Genomic DNA, 12,937 nt, shown 5'->3' on the forward strand with positions numbered 1-12,937 from the left:
GGCACCGCCGGGGGCCCCCAGCGCTGCCGGGCTTGGCAGAGCTGGCGCGGCTGCGGGGGCAGGCTTGGCCGGCTGTCTGCCTGGGCTTGTCTGCCAGCAGGGAGGGGTGGCAGCTGTAATGGCGGGGGAGGGCCCGGCGCGGGAGGAGGGGCGCAGCCTGGCAGGTCGCGAGCGGGGATGCGGGCCCAGCCAGATGCCAGGTCTGGGCTTGGGGAGTGCGGGGGGAGTGCGGGTCGGGGTGCTGGGGCTGAGAGAAGTAGCTGGGTGCGGGCAGGGGGTTCACCGAAGTGGGGAGAAGTGTGCCTCTAGCTTGTTTTAGGGAGAGCCAGGTTGATTCCCACCGACTCCACATTCCGCCCCCACCCGCCACGCGCACACACAGCTGCCACCTTTCTTGTTCTTCAGTTACCAGAATCCCAGCAAGTTGTACACATGCACCCAGCCCACGGGACCCCACCTCGAGTCTTCCTTCTGCCTCTTTTTGTTCCTTTTAGTTTGTCTCTCTTGAGCCCCACTCAACCATCTCACATTTCTCCTCTCCTTATTCTTCTGGCTCTGCTCGGCCAGGGGCACCCAGGCTCTCAACAGAAGTCCTGGATCTGGAAAGTGCCAGCCCATGGTTCTCCAGATTCCATGGCAGGAGCTCTCTTCCTGTTGGGAGAGAGCTGGGCCGCTGTGTGAGGGTGGCCTTGCTGAGGGGAGCTGAAGGTCGGGGAGCTGAATGTCAGAGGGGAGCTGAAGGTCGCAGGTGCCTCACTGAAGCTTCCTGGCCACTTCCTGCATCTTTCCAGCCTGCCTCACCCCAGGACCCAGCTTCTTGGGTCATTTCTGTGCTACTTCCTCCTGAAACCCATTCTGTGGTGCCCTCTGATGGGAAAGCCACCCAGAGAAATGCTTCTTTGGTGAGAGAAGACTCTCCATCGTGCCAGTTTGGAATGACTGGGCCCAGCTCGCAATATGTACAAGTTTGCCTTTTCCATTCATTTGCCTGGTACCAGAAAGGAAGGTCATGAGCATCACAGATAATGTCTGAAGTCCACGGCCCATGCTGAGAACAGAATCCCATAGTCCTCTTTCTGTGCTTGGAATCGGGGACCACACCACCCACTTCAGGATCTGCCTTAATAGAGGGTTTGTGGGTGTTCCTGGCAGGGGCTTGAATTTTAAAATCCTACTGATTTGCATTTTTTACAGCACCCTAAGTGGGAGGTGGTGAGGGGAGGAAGACAGAGTCTGAATGCCAAGAGAATAAAAAAGGCAAACAGGAACCTGCACTGAGCAGAGCCCTAGATCTTGATGCGCACTCTCTCCTGCCAAGGAGCTGAGCCCCCAGTCCCCGGGAGGGGAAGGGGAGAGGCTGAAGTCACCCAGCTCCCCATTAGCTTTCATTTGTCTAAGCAGTTTCAGCCTTTGACTCTCTTGGAGAGGAAGCCAATGTCTGGCCTGGGGCCCAGAATGACACTCAGATGGGGGAGCTCTGCACCCCCCACCTCCATGTGCACCGCCCCCTCCCCAGTGCCATCCTGCCCAGCGATGAGACAGTGCAGGGTGACAGGAGGGTTATTGGAGGCTCATTCACTGCCTGCCCCCTCAGCCCAGTGCTTAGGTACCTGCCAAATCTCGGTGCCTGGGTTTTCCCAAGGGAAATGAAGGAGTTCAGTTAACCCAGGCTTGGGAGGTAGAACTGGGCTCAATACAGAGAGAGGAGCGGCTGGGGTAGGGGGTGCTGGCTTGTGCGTACCCCTGTTCTGCAGTGGGGAGGCAAGGGCATTCAGAGCGCAAGCACTTTTGCACTGAGGATGGTTCAGCCCGGGGAAGGGAGTGGTCTGTGTGCTGCTGGCTCTGTCCTGAGCTTGTATGCCCCGGAATAGCACAGACGCCATTCTGGTCAAACTACACTCATTTATGCCACAAATTCCCTTCAAGAAGGAGCCATTATCTGTTGCAGACACTGGAATAAACCTACTGGGACAGGAAACATTAGTGGGTTGTGAAGTTCTCTCTGGAGAGGGTGTTTTGTGCTCCTGTCTCCTCGCCCAGCAAATTTCGGTAAGAAGAGCTTGTTCCTGAAAACCAAGGTAGCAGAACTTTCCACTTTCCCCAAGTGAAAATTTTGCATTGTAACAAGTGAGCCCTGGGAGGAGGCTTAGGGTTTGGGGATCCTGGCTCCGTTAGGCTGATGTCTAGAGAACTGGCCTCTCTTGCCTAGAAGAGGCCCCGGGATCCGGTTTCAGGGATGAAATGTGGCAGGAGAGTAGCAGCAGCTGACACACTTCTTCTTCAGGCTGAGGGTCTGGCTGCACTTCTCAGCAGGGAGCCCACCACTTCCCCCTCCAGCCCAGAGAGGAGCCCTGCCCAGTGCAAGGCCTTGGGACCAGCTGTTCCTTACACACTGCTCCCTCGAGGGCTTCCAACAAATGGGGTCTCCGCAGCACACAGAGGAAGCAGATGTGAGGTGTTCGCAGGGCGTTCGTTCGTTCCCCATGTGTTCAGATACCAGCGTAGAGGATACAGCACACACCAAGGCTGAGTGGTGGGGAGGGGACGCCGAAGTTCAGCCAGGCTGGGAGGGCTTCCTGGAGGAGGCAGAGTGGATGGTGGCTGTCTTTCAGAATGTCCATCCTAACTGAGGCAGGCAGTAGCATCAGAGGGCTTCTCTCAAGCTGGAGGAGGCTCCCCTAGAACAGAGTGGTGTTCCTAGAAGGCATTTATCTGGGCTCTAGCAACCACAAGTTCAGAAGGTTCTGACCTATGGAGGATGACCAGGCCTAAACGCAAGGTAAGGTAAGGAAGAGAAAGTAGGTGATAGAAGAGCTATAGTAGGAACAGCTTTTCGCTCTTGTGGGCAAACGAACAAATTTCTTGAGACGAAAGAAAAAGCTTTTACAGTGGCTCTCCAGATGGTCTCTGATGTTTAGGGCTAAAGGGAAAAAAAGTGTTCGTTAGATGGTGACGTGTGGTCAGTCAGCAGAGCGTGGAGCATAGGGTCGTGGTCAGGTCCACTTGAGCACGAGTCTTTCTGTGACTGTGGCAGAACCCTTAACCCGCCCTGGGATCTGATTTTCTGTTCTGTAAAATGCAGCTTTTAAAATATTGGCCTTAGGGCCTTCCCTGGTAACCCAACTGGTTAGGACGCAGCACTACAAGCTGGCCAGAGCGGCTTCAGTGTACTTTCGATCCCCGGCCCCCAGGGGGTGACCCACAGGGCGCAGCAGACCTCACCTGTCTCGCCGCTGCTCCCCTCAGCAGTGGACTTCGTTTACCTGCCTGTTCTGCTCCCCTCTCTGTCTCTGGTGAATCCTCGCCCACCCCTCCACCTCTGGCCTATACTTCAATTCTGTGTACATAAAATAAATAAATCTTTTTAAAAATATATCATCTAGATAGCCACCGTGAGGATTTAGTGATGTATCGGAATCCACCCTGGTGTCTCCCAGGCTAGATGTCCTCAGCACATAGCTGGCCTGATGTGCAGTGGGTGCGTGGGCAACCCTGGTGATGGGCTGGGCAGACTGGTGGGCATGAGTCGTACATTCCCAGGACACAGTTTTGGAGTTCCTACTGGGTAAAACACTATGATCACAAAGCTCTAGAGTAACAAGTATTTACAGACTCTGAGGCTGCCTTCAGGGAACTCACAGTTCAACAGGAACAACAATAATAGTAACATTAAGTAACATTTCACATGTTCCGCCATTTATTCATAGGCCAGGCACATGATGTATTGTCATTTAATTGCCAAAGCAACAGCAAGAAGTACTTCCACCATCTCATTTTAGAAATGAGACATGGGGAGGTTAAGTGATTTGACCAAGGTCACAGAGCTGATAAACAAACGAGCTGAGAGCCGGGATCCAAAGCCAGGCCACCTGTCTGCAGAACTTAGGCGCCGAGCCTCCCATGTGCAGTGAGGCACATGCTGGCAAATTCTGGTAGGAACTAGAGCATCATGCTCTACACCAGGCGGAGACTGGTGCTCTGAGGAGGGAGAATTTACCTCCAGTGGGGGGTTAGGGGAAGCCTGGCCTCCTCATGTGCTCTAGGCAAATAAACAAGCATTAGACTGGTAAGAGAAAGAAGCCATACAGAAATTTAGTAACAGCATGAATCCCTCCTTCACACACAGGAGAGAACCAGGATGCTTGGGTACCTTGCCTTTGTGGGTCAAGACACCATTCTAAATAGCTGCACTAAGACAAAGGAGTTTGGGGGAAGAAAGAGGAAGGCAGTTAGGGCGTTTACTGGGGAGAACAAAGGTCCTTCTGCCTTGTCCATTGAAGAGATAAGGGGATTAAGACTTCTGGAAAAAACCCTAACCGAAAGTTTAGAAACAAATATAGCAAAAAAAAACTGCCACCCAAACTTTCTAGTCCTCTCTAGATAGAAACCTCTTGTCTGTTTTGGGGTAGCAGAATGTTACTCCCCTCAGCCTCTAGGAAGAGCTGCATTCAAGCTAGCCCTTGAAGGAGTAAATTGGGCCCCGAACAGGGGGAAACGGCCTTCCGGGCAGACAGTGAAACAACAGGAGCTCAAGGCAGACAGAACTGAGGAGGATGTTTGATGCCCGAGGATAGAATACTCACCAGAGTTAGTGGGACCACGAAAGCTATGCCCAGAAATAGTGAGCTTGGGCTGGGCGTGGTAGAGCAGTCTGGGGGGGGGGGCTGGGGTGCTGTGCCGCCTTCTGAGCTGTTCAGAAGGCTCCGCGGCACCCAGGACGCAGAGTGGGGTGGAGTGAGGCCTGGGAGGAAACTGAGGCCGGAGATGCGTGAGAAGGTTGGTGCAGGAGTCCAGGCAAGAGATCGGTAAAGCCAGAACAACAGAGGAGAATGGGAAGGTGACTTCTTGAGGCCCCAGGGTGGCTGGGGAATTGGATGACCGTGGAGGGCATGCCAGCTGGTCCGAGGGCGCAGGCCACGGTGAGGTCAAGAGGTGGGTCCCCGAAGGTACAGGACTGGCCACTTTTCTCCTCTGTCTGCCTCTTGCCAGGCCCCGGGCTCATCCGTTTCATGCATCCCTCTTTGCCCCCCTCCACACACACACCCCTGCCCCCACTCCAGTGCTTGGCACCGTCTCTACTTCACCTTCCTGTGGCGAGCTCCAGCCAAAAGCAGGGGCCATGAAGGTCCCTATTCACTGAGCAGGAGAATGGGCCACTTGGCACAAACCGGGCTTTTCCCACTTCCGGCCCGAACCCCCTCCTAGCGTCCACAGAGTCTGAAAGGCACTGTGTGGGGATCTTGTGAGTAATGGGGTGGGGGAGCGAGGCAGAGGGCACACTGCCATCTCCACGGGCAAAGCTGGAGCCTGTGTCAAAGGATTCTGGCTGAGCTGGAGCGGGGCGAGGCACATGAATGGGGACACAGCTGTGGCATCAGTCAGGGGCCGAGAAGAGGACTTGGGAAAGGAGCCAGGATGCTGTGTCGCCCTTTCCCAGCCCTGCGCTTCCTGCGCCACAGAGGGCCCAGCTAGTGCCAGGGGCGGGTGCGCTCCAGGACTGGGGTTGCTGGGGTCTGCAGCCTCTGCCCTTAAGCCCCAGGCAGGCGGGTCCTCTTCCAAGGTCAGTGATTCCTGAACTACGCCTTGGGTGGAAATGAGAAGGGTCCTGGAGCGCTGAGGCTCCAGCTCCTCCCCCCATGCAAGGATAACTGCCTTTTGCACTTCCCTCACCGACTAGCTGCCCAGCTAGTCTGCGGATGATGACAGCTTAAGTCCACTGGCCGGGTAAGAGCCAGAGTTGGGGTCCCAGGCCCACCCACTCACACGCCCCAGAAGCTCAAGATGACTGTTTCCACTGTTGAGATGACAGTAGGTGGCCAGCTCAGATGAAAAGCTTTTACACGGAGCGAGATGAGTGCATACAGATGAGTACACGCGCAGAGATCCATAGAATGGGGCCCTCTGTTTATGACAGGTGAGATACATTTCCTCCGATGCCTATTGAAATACATTTCCTTATATAAACAGGTTTAAAGAAACATTAACTAGGAGACTGGGTCTGACATGGTCATGGTGGTTTAAAGAAACATTAACTAGGAGACTGGGTCTGACATGGTCATGGTGAAGATGATGAAGGGAATGTTCGGGAAAAGCCGAGACAGAGGACAAAACCCTCAGACCCTAGCTTGCCAGCCCACGAGTGGGGGGACAAGGCCACCTCCCCAGCCAGTGCCCCAGAGTAATTGTGGGGACCAGTCAAGGCAGCGCAGGGGACAGGCAAGCATTGTCCCATGAGAGGGGTTACCCGGCAGTGTCCAGCATGAAAAGCTGGCAGAGCTGCCTGAGCTCAAGTGACAGTGAAGCCCCCAGGCCGGGCTTCCAGAGGACAGCATGGGCATCCTTTTTTTTTTTTTAAGATTTATTTATTCATGCATATAAAACTGGAGTTAACTCCCAGAGACAGAGTGAGGAGCAGAACAGGCTGACTGATGAAGCACACTGCTGAGGGGAGCAGGGGGCGGGTCAGGGGAGGTCTGCTGTGCCCTGTGGGTCACCTCCGGGGCAGGTGGGGATCAAACTCATGTGGAAGTGGCTTTAGCTTCTCAATGCTGTGCTTTAACCTGCTGCGCCACCAGGGAGGGCCCGCATCCTTTTTTTTAAAAAAAAAAACAAAGTTTTCTTTTTTTTTATGCAGACAAGAACTGGGGTGTAGGCCAGAAGTGTTGGGGGGGGAGGGGTGAGAGGATTCACTGAGACAGAATGGAAAGCTGAACAGGCTGGTCCACTGAAACACTGCTGAGGGGAGCAGAGGCTGAGACAGGAGAGGTCTGCTCTGCCCTGTGGGTCAGCTCCCTGGCCGGGGATGGAACTCATGTCCCAGTGGCTGGCGGAGGCTTGACAGTGCTGAGACGTTAACTCTGTGCCACCAAGGAGGCCCAAGCACGTGGTTCTTGACCAAGAGGGAGCCCGCGGCCATTTTGGGGAGTCAGAGCCTCGATTAAACCCATGTAGGAGACCTCACATTTGACATGAAAAGATTTTAGAATGAAGCATGTTGAGGCCCAGAAAACACTGAGCCTTGGATGGAGACAAGGGATTGGTGAGACCTTGCATGGTTTTTCTCAGCAGATTCTCACAACCGTCTCTGGACTGTGCATATGAAGGATATTAGGTTTGATGGTGGAACAGGTTTGTGCTGCTTCTCTCTCCTGCTCTCTCCGTTTCTCTCTCCCTCAGAGGGAGGCAGCTAGGAGGTCCATTCCCACTCAAACTACTCATCAGAACCAATTAGGCTCTCTTGTGACTTCTCCAGCTAACCCTTGAGGATCACAGTGGCTTCCCGTCCCAGGCTCTGAGGTGCTGGGAGGTGGCGCTGGGAGGAACACGGCCCGCCACAGCCTGGAGACTGGGATTTGGAGAGTGGGATGATTTCTGCTTGGCCTTCTCTCAGAGTTGGCCCTCTTCTGCTCCCCACCCCCCATGTCCCTCTCCTCCCTCTGGGCTCCTGAGGCGAGAGGAGCCCTGGGATCCTAGGAGGTCCCACGCTCTGGAGGAGACAGCGGCCTGCCCTCTGGCTGTCTCTCCTGAGGTGACATCATTCCCCCTGGGGCTGGGAAAGTTGTCCTGCTGGCTCCTGTCCTGGTCCCGACCCAGCTGATGCTCCTGCTCCCACTTCCCCTGCTCTCCCTGTTTCCCACACTCAGCTTCCTTCTTCCTCCTGTCCCCACCCCCCTCACAGCTGCTTTCTCACCGGAACACAGACTGAGAGAGTGGACGAGGGATGATGGCCTTCCCTTTCCTTCCCCTCCCCTGCCCCCTGAGGGTGGAGGCAGAGAGAAGGAACAAGACAAGAGATGTGGGGTCCTGACCTTACAGGTGTTAGGTTTCACTGAGGAAGAAATGTTCTAGAAGTTCTTAGGAAGTGTTTATTTTTTTCTTTTACAGACTATTTATGCATACAAGAACTGGGGTACAGGCCAGAGGCATGGGGTGGGGGTGAGAGGATTCACCAGAGTGGGGAGCAGAACAGGCAGATGTACTGAAATACACTGCTGAGGGGAGCAGTGGGCGAGACAGGAGGGGTCTGCTGTGCCTTGTGGGTCACCTCTCTGGCTGGGGATTGAATTTGTGCTGCAGTGGCTGCAGATAGCTTCACAGTGCTGTGCTTTAACCCCCTGCACCATGAGGGAGGGTCCCCTAGAAGTTCTTAGGAAGTCTTAAGGTGATAGCCAGAATTCACCTCTAAACCACGCATAAGCACACTTTCCTCCTCTGGTCTGCCCAGTAGGTATATGAAGCTGGAACTTTTATTCTCATTTTAAAGTGTAGACAAGCTGGGCAACAGCATTTAAAAGAGCTGCCCGCATCATAGTTACATGGCAGAACTGGGATTTCCTTTCTGTGCTGCTTGTCTCCAGAACCCAAGATCTTAGCCAATCCAGAGTGTCCTTTTCCAGATGGACATAATCTCGGCTCTTGTTTACTTAAATGGGCCTCGGCTGTATGCACAGCTCTGACTTCATACATACCCACACACTCATTCTCACTGGAAATGTCAGCATTATTTCTGAAGGATTTTTCCATACTGGAAGCGAGTGAATGGGGTCATTTCATTCCTGCAAACCTGACCTGGACTGTGTTTCAGCTCTGGAAGGCAGCTAGCAAGCTCAGACTCTGCATCTCTTCGTGAAATGACCTTGAAAATGACCCTAACTCTTTCTGTGTAGCAAGTTCTGTCTGAGGGCAGCCAGCAACTGGAGAGACTCTTTCTGTGGCCTGTGGGCATGTAGCAAGTGGAAGTCTTAACTGGGCAGCAGCTGGAGCAGGCGCAGGACAGGACACAGCCTGCCCAGGGGGTTCAGAGGACAGCCCAGGAGGCCGCAGGGTGCAGTGTGCCTGGCGTTGGAGTCCAGCTTGTGGACAGTGGGTCTGGGCAGCATCCTCCCGGCAACACAGAGTCTCCAGAGGCTCCCAAGTGGGAGCACATTGATGGGGGAGGGGGGAGGTTGTGGGAAGACTGATGGGGCCTGGGAGTTGTTCCAGGAGGCACTGACCTTCCAGGGGATGGAAAGGCAGAAAAGATACCCTTTGGCAGAGGAACGGGGTGGTGGGAAAATTAAAAGTGAGGCTCCAGACTGGGGTGAAAGCATGAGGAAGGGGGCAGATACAGGGAAGCAGAGGAGAAGCAGTTGGGGGGCCGTGTTCCCCCCAGCGCTACCTCCCAGAGCCTCAGAGCCTGGGACGGGAAGCCACTGTGATCCTCAAGGGTTAGCTGGAGAAGTCACAAGAGAGCCTAATTGGTTCTGATGAGTAGTTTGAGTGGGAATGGACCTCCCAGCTGCCTCCCTCTGAGGGAGAGAGAAATGGAGAGAGCAGGAGAGAGGAGCTTGGGGCTCAGCGTGTCTACTGACTGGGCTCTGAGTCCCCCCAGCCATGGCTCGGCCGGCCGTCTGAAAGGAAGGGTCGGGGCCATCAGTCAGCTGGGCCACCTCCCATAGTGTCTCTGCTGCCACCTCCCCACTCCAGAGGACCTTGCCGAGTCTGGTAAGCCCCAGGGCTGTCTGGCAAAGCGGCTTCTCATTCTGGGGAAGGTACAGCGTGGGTGATCCGATCCCATACTCAGCAAAGGCCTCCGGGCCTGGGGCCTCAGCGACGGTCCCCTACTGCTGTCGCCCTAGCAGAGCCTGGCCCAGCACCCCCTTTCCCCCACCAGGCCCAGGGGTGGCAGGAGGAGGGTTTGACCTCCAGGCCTGAGGGTTCAACAGCCAAGCAGCAGGCAGAACCAATCTGCCTATTCTCCCCACCCCACCGTCCCTCTACCTTGCAGGCTTAGCTCGGGGCATTAGGAGGAGCCTGGGAGGTAAGATGATCCCTGTGGGTCTCTGGGGGGCTTAAGAACAGATGGTCCCAGCACGCTGGAGGTTTGCTGCCTGTAACCTGAGTCGGTCTGGGAGGGAGCTGGCCAGACCCAGGCAGCTTGGGCCTAGGGACAGGGAACTTGGTGAATGTTATCAGGCCAAGCATCCCCTCCCCAGTCTCCAAACTCGGCTCTCACCCAAGTCAATCTCTCAGCCCCTTCCAGCTGGCACGGGGACTGGGGTCCTAGACACCCACAAAAGGATGGGGGATCTGGCTCCCTATGTCCCCACTCCGGGCCAGCAGCAGAACCAACTGGGCTGAGAGGACAGGAAGAGTCAAAACTGGAGCCAAGCCTCGAGCAGCTGAGAGAGGACAGGTGTCCGGAAGGGGAGCAGGCTGGAAGAGCTGGGCAGGGGCTGCCACGGGCCACAGGCGCAAGCTTCCTGTCCTCCCCCTCCCAGTCAAGCAAGCAGATGTGAACAGCCAGGAAAGGAGCCCCAGCCTTCACTCCCCGACCCCCCTCGACCCCCCCATCTGAGCACCTCCTCTTCCGCTACGGCTCCCCTGGAAGTTAGCAGGCAGCGTTAGGAGTGAGGTCCCTGCATCTGGGGCCACCCTGTGAGCAGAGTGGATCTAGGTTGTTCCTTCTCCCCTCCTGTGGCCCACTGGTTCATTAGAGTGAGAACAGCACCCTCACCCCCACCGGCTTACAAGAAAGAGTATTTAGCACAGCTCCTTGGCACACCTGGCGCTTACAAACTGTCTTTGTCCTCATGGTCTCTGGGAGGCTCGGGAGAGAAAGATGGTACTGAGATAGCCACCAGAGCTTGGTGCACCTTACTGTCTCTGCATCTTGACAGGTTACTTACGTGCCTGCTTTCTCATCTATAAAGTCGGGGCAATAATAGTCACTACTGCAAGGAGTGGTTGGGGAGATGATAGATCAGTTGCTACACAGGCTTTTGTGCACACAGGTCTCCCTGTATGTGGCTTAGGACGGTGACTGCCCTGTATGTGGCTTAGGACGGTGACTGCCCTGTATGTGGCTTAGGATGGTGACTGCCTTAAGGAGTTAGCTGCTGTATCATTTCCTTTAGCCAGCCAGATCAGGGTGTAAATTCGTCCTTTCCCAGACCCTGCATACAGAGGGGGCCAGTGGCAGGCTGCCAGGCCCCTAAAGGGTGTGTTGGGGAGGGGGTCTAGCTTCAGGGCCAGTGAAAAGCAGCCCGGGTCCCTACCCTCCTGGGCTCACTGGCCTGTGCTTTCTCCTCCCAGATGTCCATGAAGGAGGTGGGCGATGGCTTGCAGGATCAGATGAACAGCATGATGGGGGCCCTGCAGGAACTGAAGCTCCTACAGGTACAGACGGCCCTGGAACAGCTGGAGATCTCTGGAGGGGGTCCTGCCCCTGGCTGTCCTGAAGGCCCGGGAACGCAGCCCCAGGCTTCTGGATGGGAGGACAGCAGAGATCCAGCCAGACCTCCCTCCAGCCAATCTTCCCCAGTGGGCAGCAATTCTGCACCCCACAGGAGTGTCTGTGAGAAGGGTCCGACCCCCCTGCCGAGGACACAGCTGTGGGAGCAGCAGGGCCCCCCGGAGCCTGATGACTGGACCTCCACATTGATGTCCCGGGGCCGGAACCGGCAGCCTCTGGTGTTAGGTGACAACGTTTTTGCGGACCTGGTGGGCAACTGGCTGGACTTGCCAGAACTGGACAAGGGTGGGGAGAAAGGGGAGGCTGGAGTGTCAGGGGGCCCCAAAGGAGAGCGGAACCAGCCTCGAGAGTTGGGCCGCAGGTTCGCCCTGACGGCCAACATCTTCCGCAAGTTCCTGCGCAGCGTGCGGCCGGACCGAGACCGGCTGCTGAAGGAGAAACCCGGCTGGGTGACGCCCACCGCCCCTGAGCCTCGAGCCCGGCGCCCGCAGAAGGTCAAGAAGCGGAGCCACGCCAAGGGTGCTGGACCTCTCCCCTTTCCGGGCACTGCGGAGTCCAGGGCCGGCGACAGTCATTCCTCAGGTTGCCCCAAGGCCCTGGAACCTGCACCCTCCGGCTTTGATATTAACACAGCCGTTTGGGTCTGAATCTTAGAGACAGAAATTTGCTGAACCCCGAAAAGGCCAGTCCCCATGCTGGGCCCCTAGGACTGACAGAGGGAAGGCGGAATGGTGCTTAAAAGCCAAACTCCAAATTCTTTTCCTTCCGAAAGGAGAAAGGAGGGGGGAGAACACAGTGCTGGAGCAGGGGACTGCTGTGGGGGAGGGGTGTGTGTGCTTGCGTGCGTGCGTGCGTGTGTGTGTGTGTGTGTGTGTGTGTGAGAAAGAGAGAGAGAGAGAGAGAGAGAGAGAGAGGAGACAGACTGTACTTTGGGGCTGGAGGTGACTGGGGAGGGGCTCTGTGTGTGTGTGTGTGTGTGTGAGAGAGAGAGAGAGACAGAGAGAGAGACAGAGAGACAGAGAGACACAGAGAGGAGACAGACTGTACTTTGGGGCTGGAGGTGACTGGGGAGGGCAGGAGGAGCCCAGGAAGTCCTCGAGACATGTTTTCACTGCCCCCACAGACCTCAGTTCAACACTGGATTAGCACACTGCCAGGAGGACCCCCCACCCCCAATAAACACCTCGTCTCGTGTCCCCAACCTTTTCACTGCGTCCTGGCAAGGAGCGCACCGGGCGCGCCCCTCCCTGGCGCCCCGCAGCCCAGGCGGTCCCCACCGCCTCCCCTCACCGTCTCCCCTCCAGCGCCTGGCAGAGTTCAGCTCACCTCAGACCTGAGAGGCGGCCGGAAGGGAGCGTGTGCGAGGAGTGCTTGCGGGAGAGGCGGGGCGGGCAGAGGTCTGGGCAGCAGTTTCCGTGGCCATTATGTCATTTGCGGGAGGGCAGGTAAGGCGGGGTCCAGCCGGTGTTCGGCGAGAGGCAAGCCTGGATTCGACGGCCCGCGGAGGCGAGTCGCAGCGGGCCTCGCCCGACGCCTCCCCTGGGGCCCCGAACCCCGCCTGCTCGGGAGCTCACCTGGGCCCACGTCTAAAGCTCTATTTGTACCCCGCGGCCCCGAGCCAGGGCGAGGGGGAAGGGCCGGCCGCAGGCCGCTCGCGGCAGCCTCGGCGAAGCAAGTTCGCCGAGAGCTGCGCTGGGCACGCGG

General features: G+C 56.5%; 1 protein-coding gene across 1 annotated transcript; it reads left to right on the top strand.

Annotated features, from left to right (window-relative positions):
* The first annotated feature begins 11,062 nt into the window (after positions 1 to 11,062).
* Positions 11,063 to 12,056, top strand: FAM212B (family with sequence similarity 212, member B). The gene has a single exon (XM_004689652.2). It carries the CDS (start codon positions 11,074 to 11,076, stop codon positions 11,878 to 11,880), a length of 807 nt encoding a protein of 268 aa, XP_004689709.1. The 5' UTR covers positions 11,063 to 11,073; the 3' UTR covers positions 11,881 to 12,056.
* Positions 12,057 to 12,937: the final 881 nt, after the last annotated feature.

This window comes from Condylura cristata, unplaced genomic scaffold (assembly GCF_000260355.1).
Source record: "Condylura cristata isolate star-nosed mole 26May11 unplaced genomic scaffold, ConCri1.0 scaffold00026, whole genome shotgun sequence".
NCBI classification, from domain to species: Eukaryota; Metazoa; Chordata; class Mammalia; order Eulipotyphla; family Talpidae; genus Condylura; species Condylura cristata.

Excerpts from the sequence above, each read along its gene's own strand:
- FAM212B (XM_004689652.2), top strand. The coding sequence starts at position 11,074 with ATGTCCATGAAGGAGGTGGGCGATGGCTTGCAGGATCAGATGAACAGC.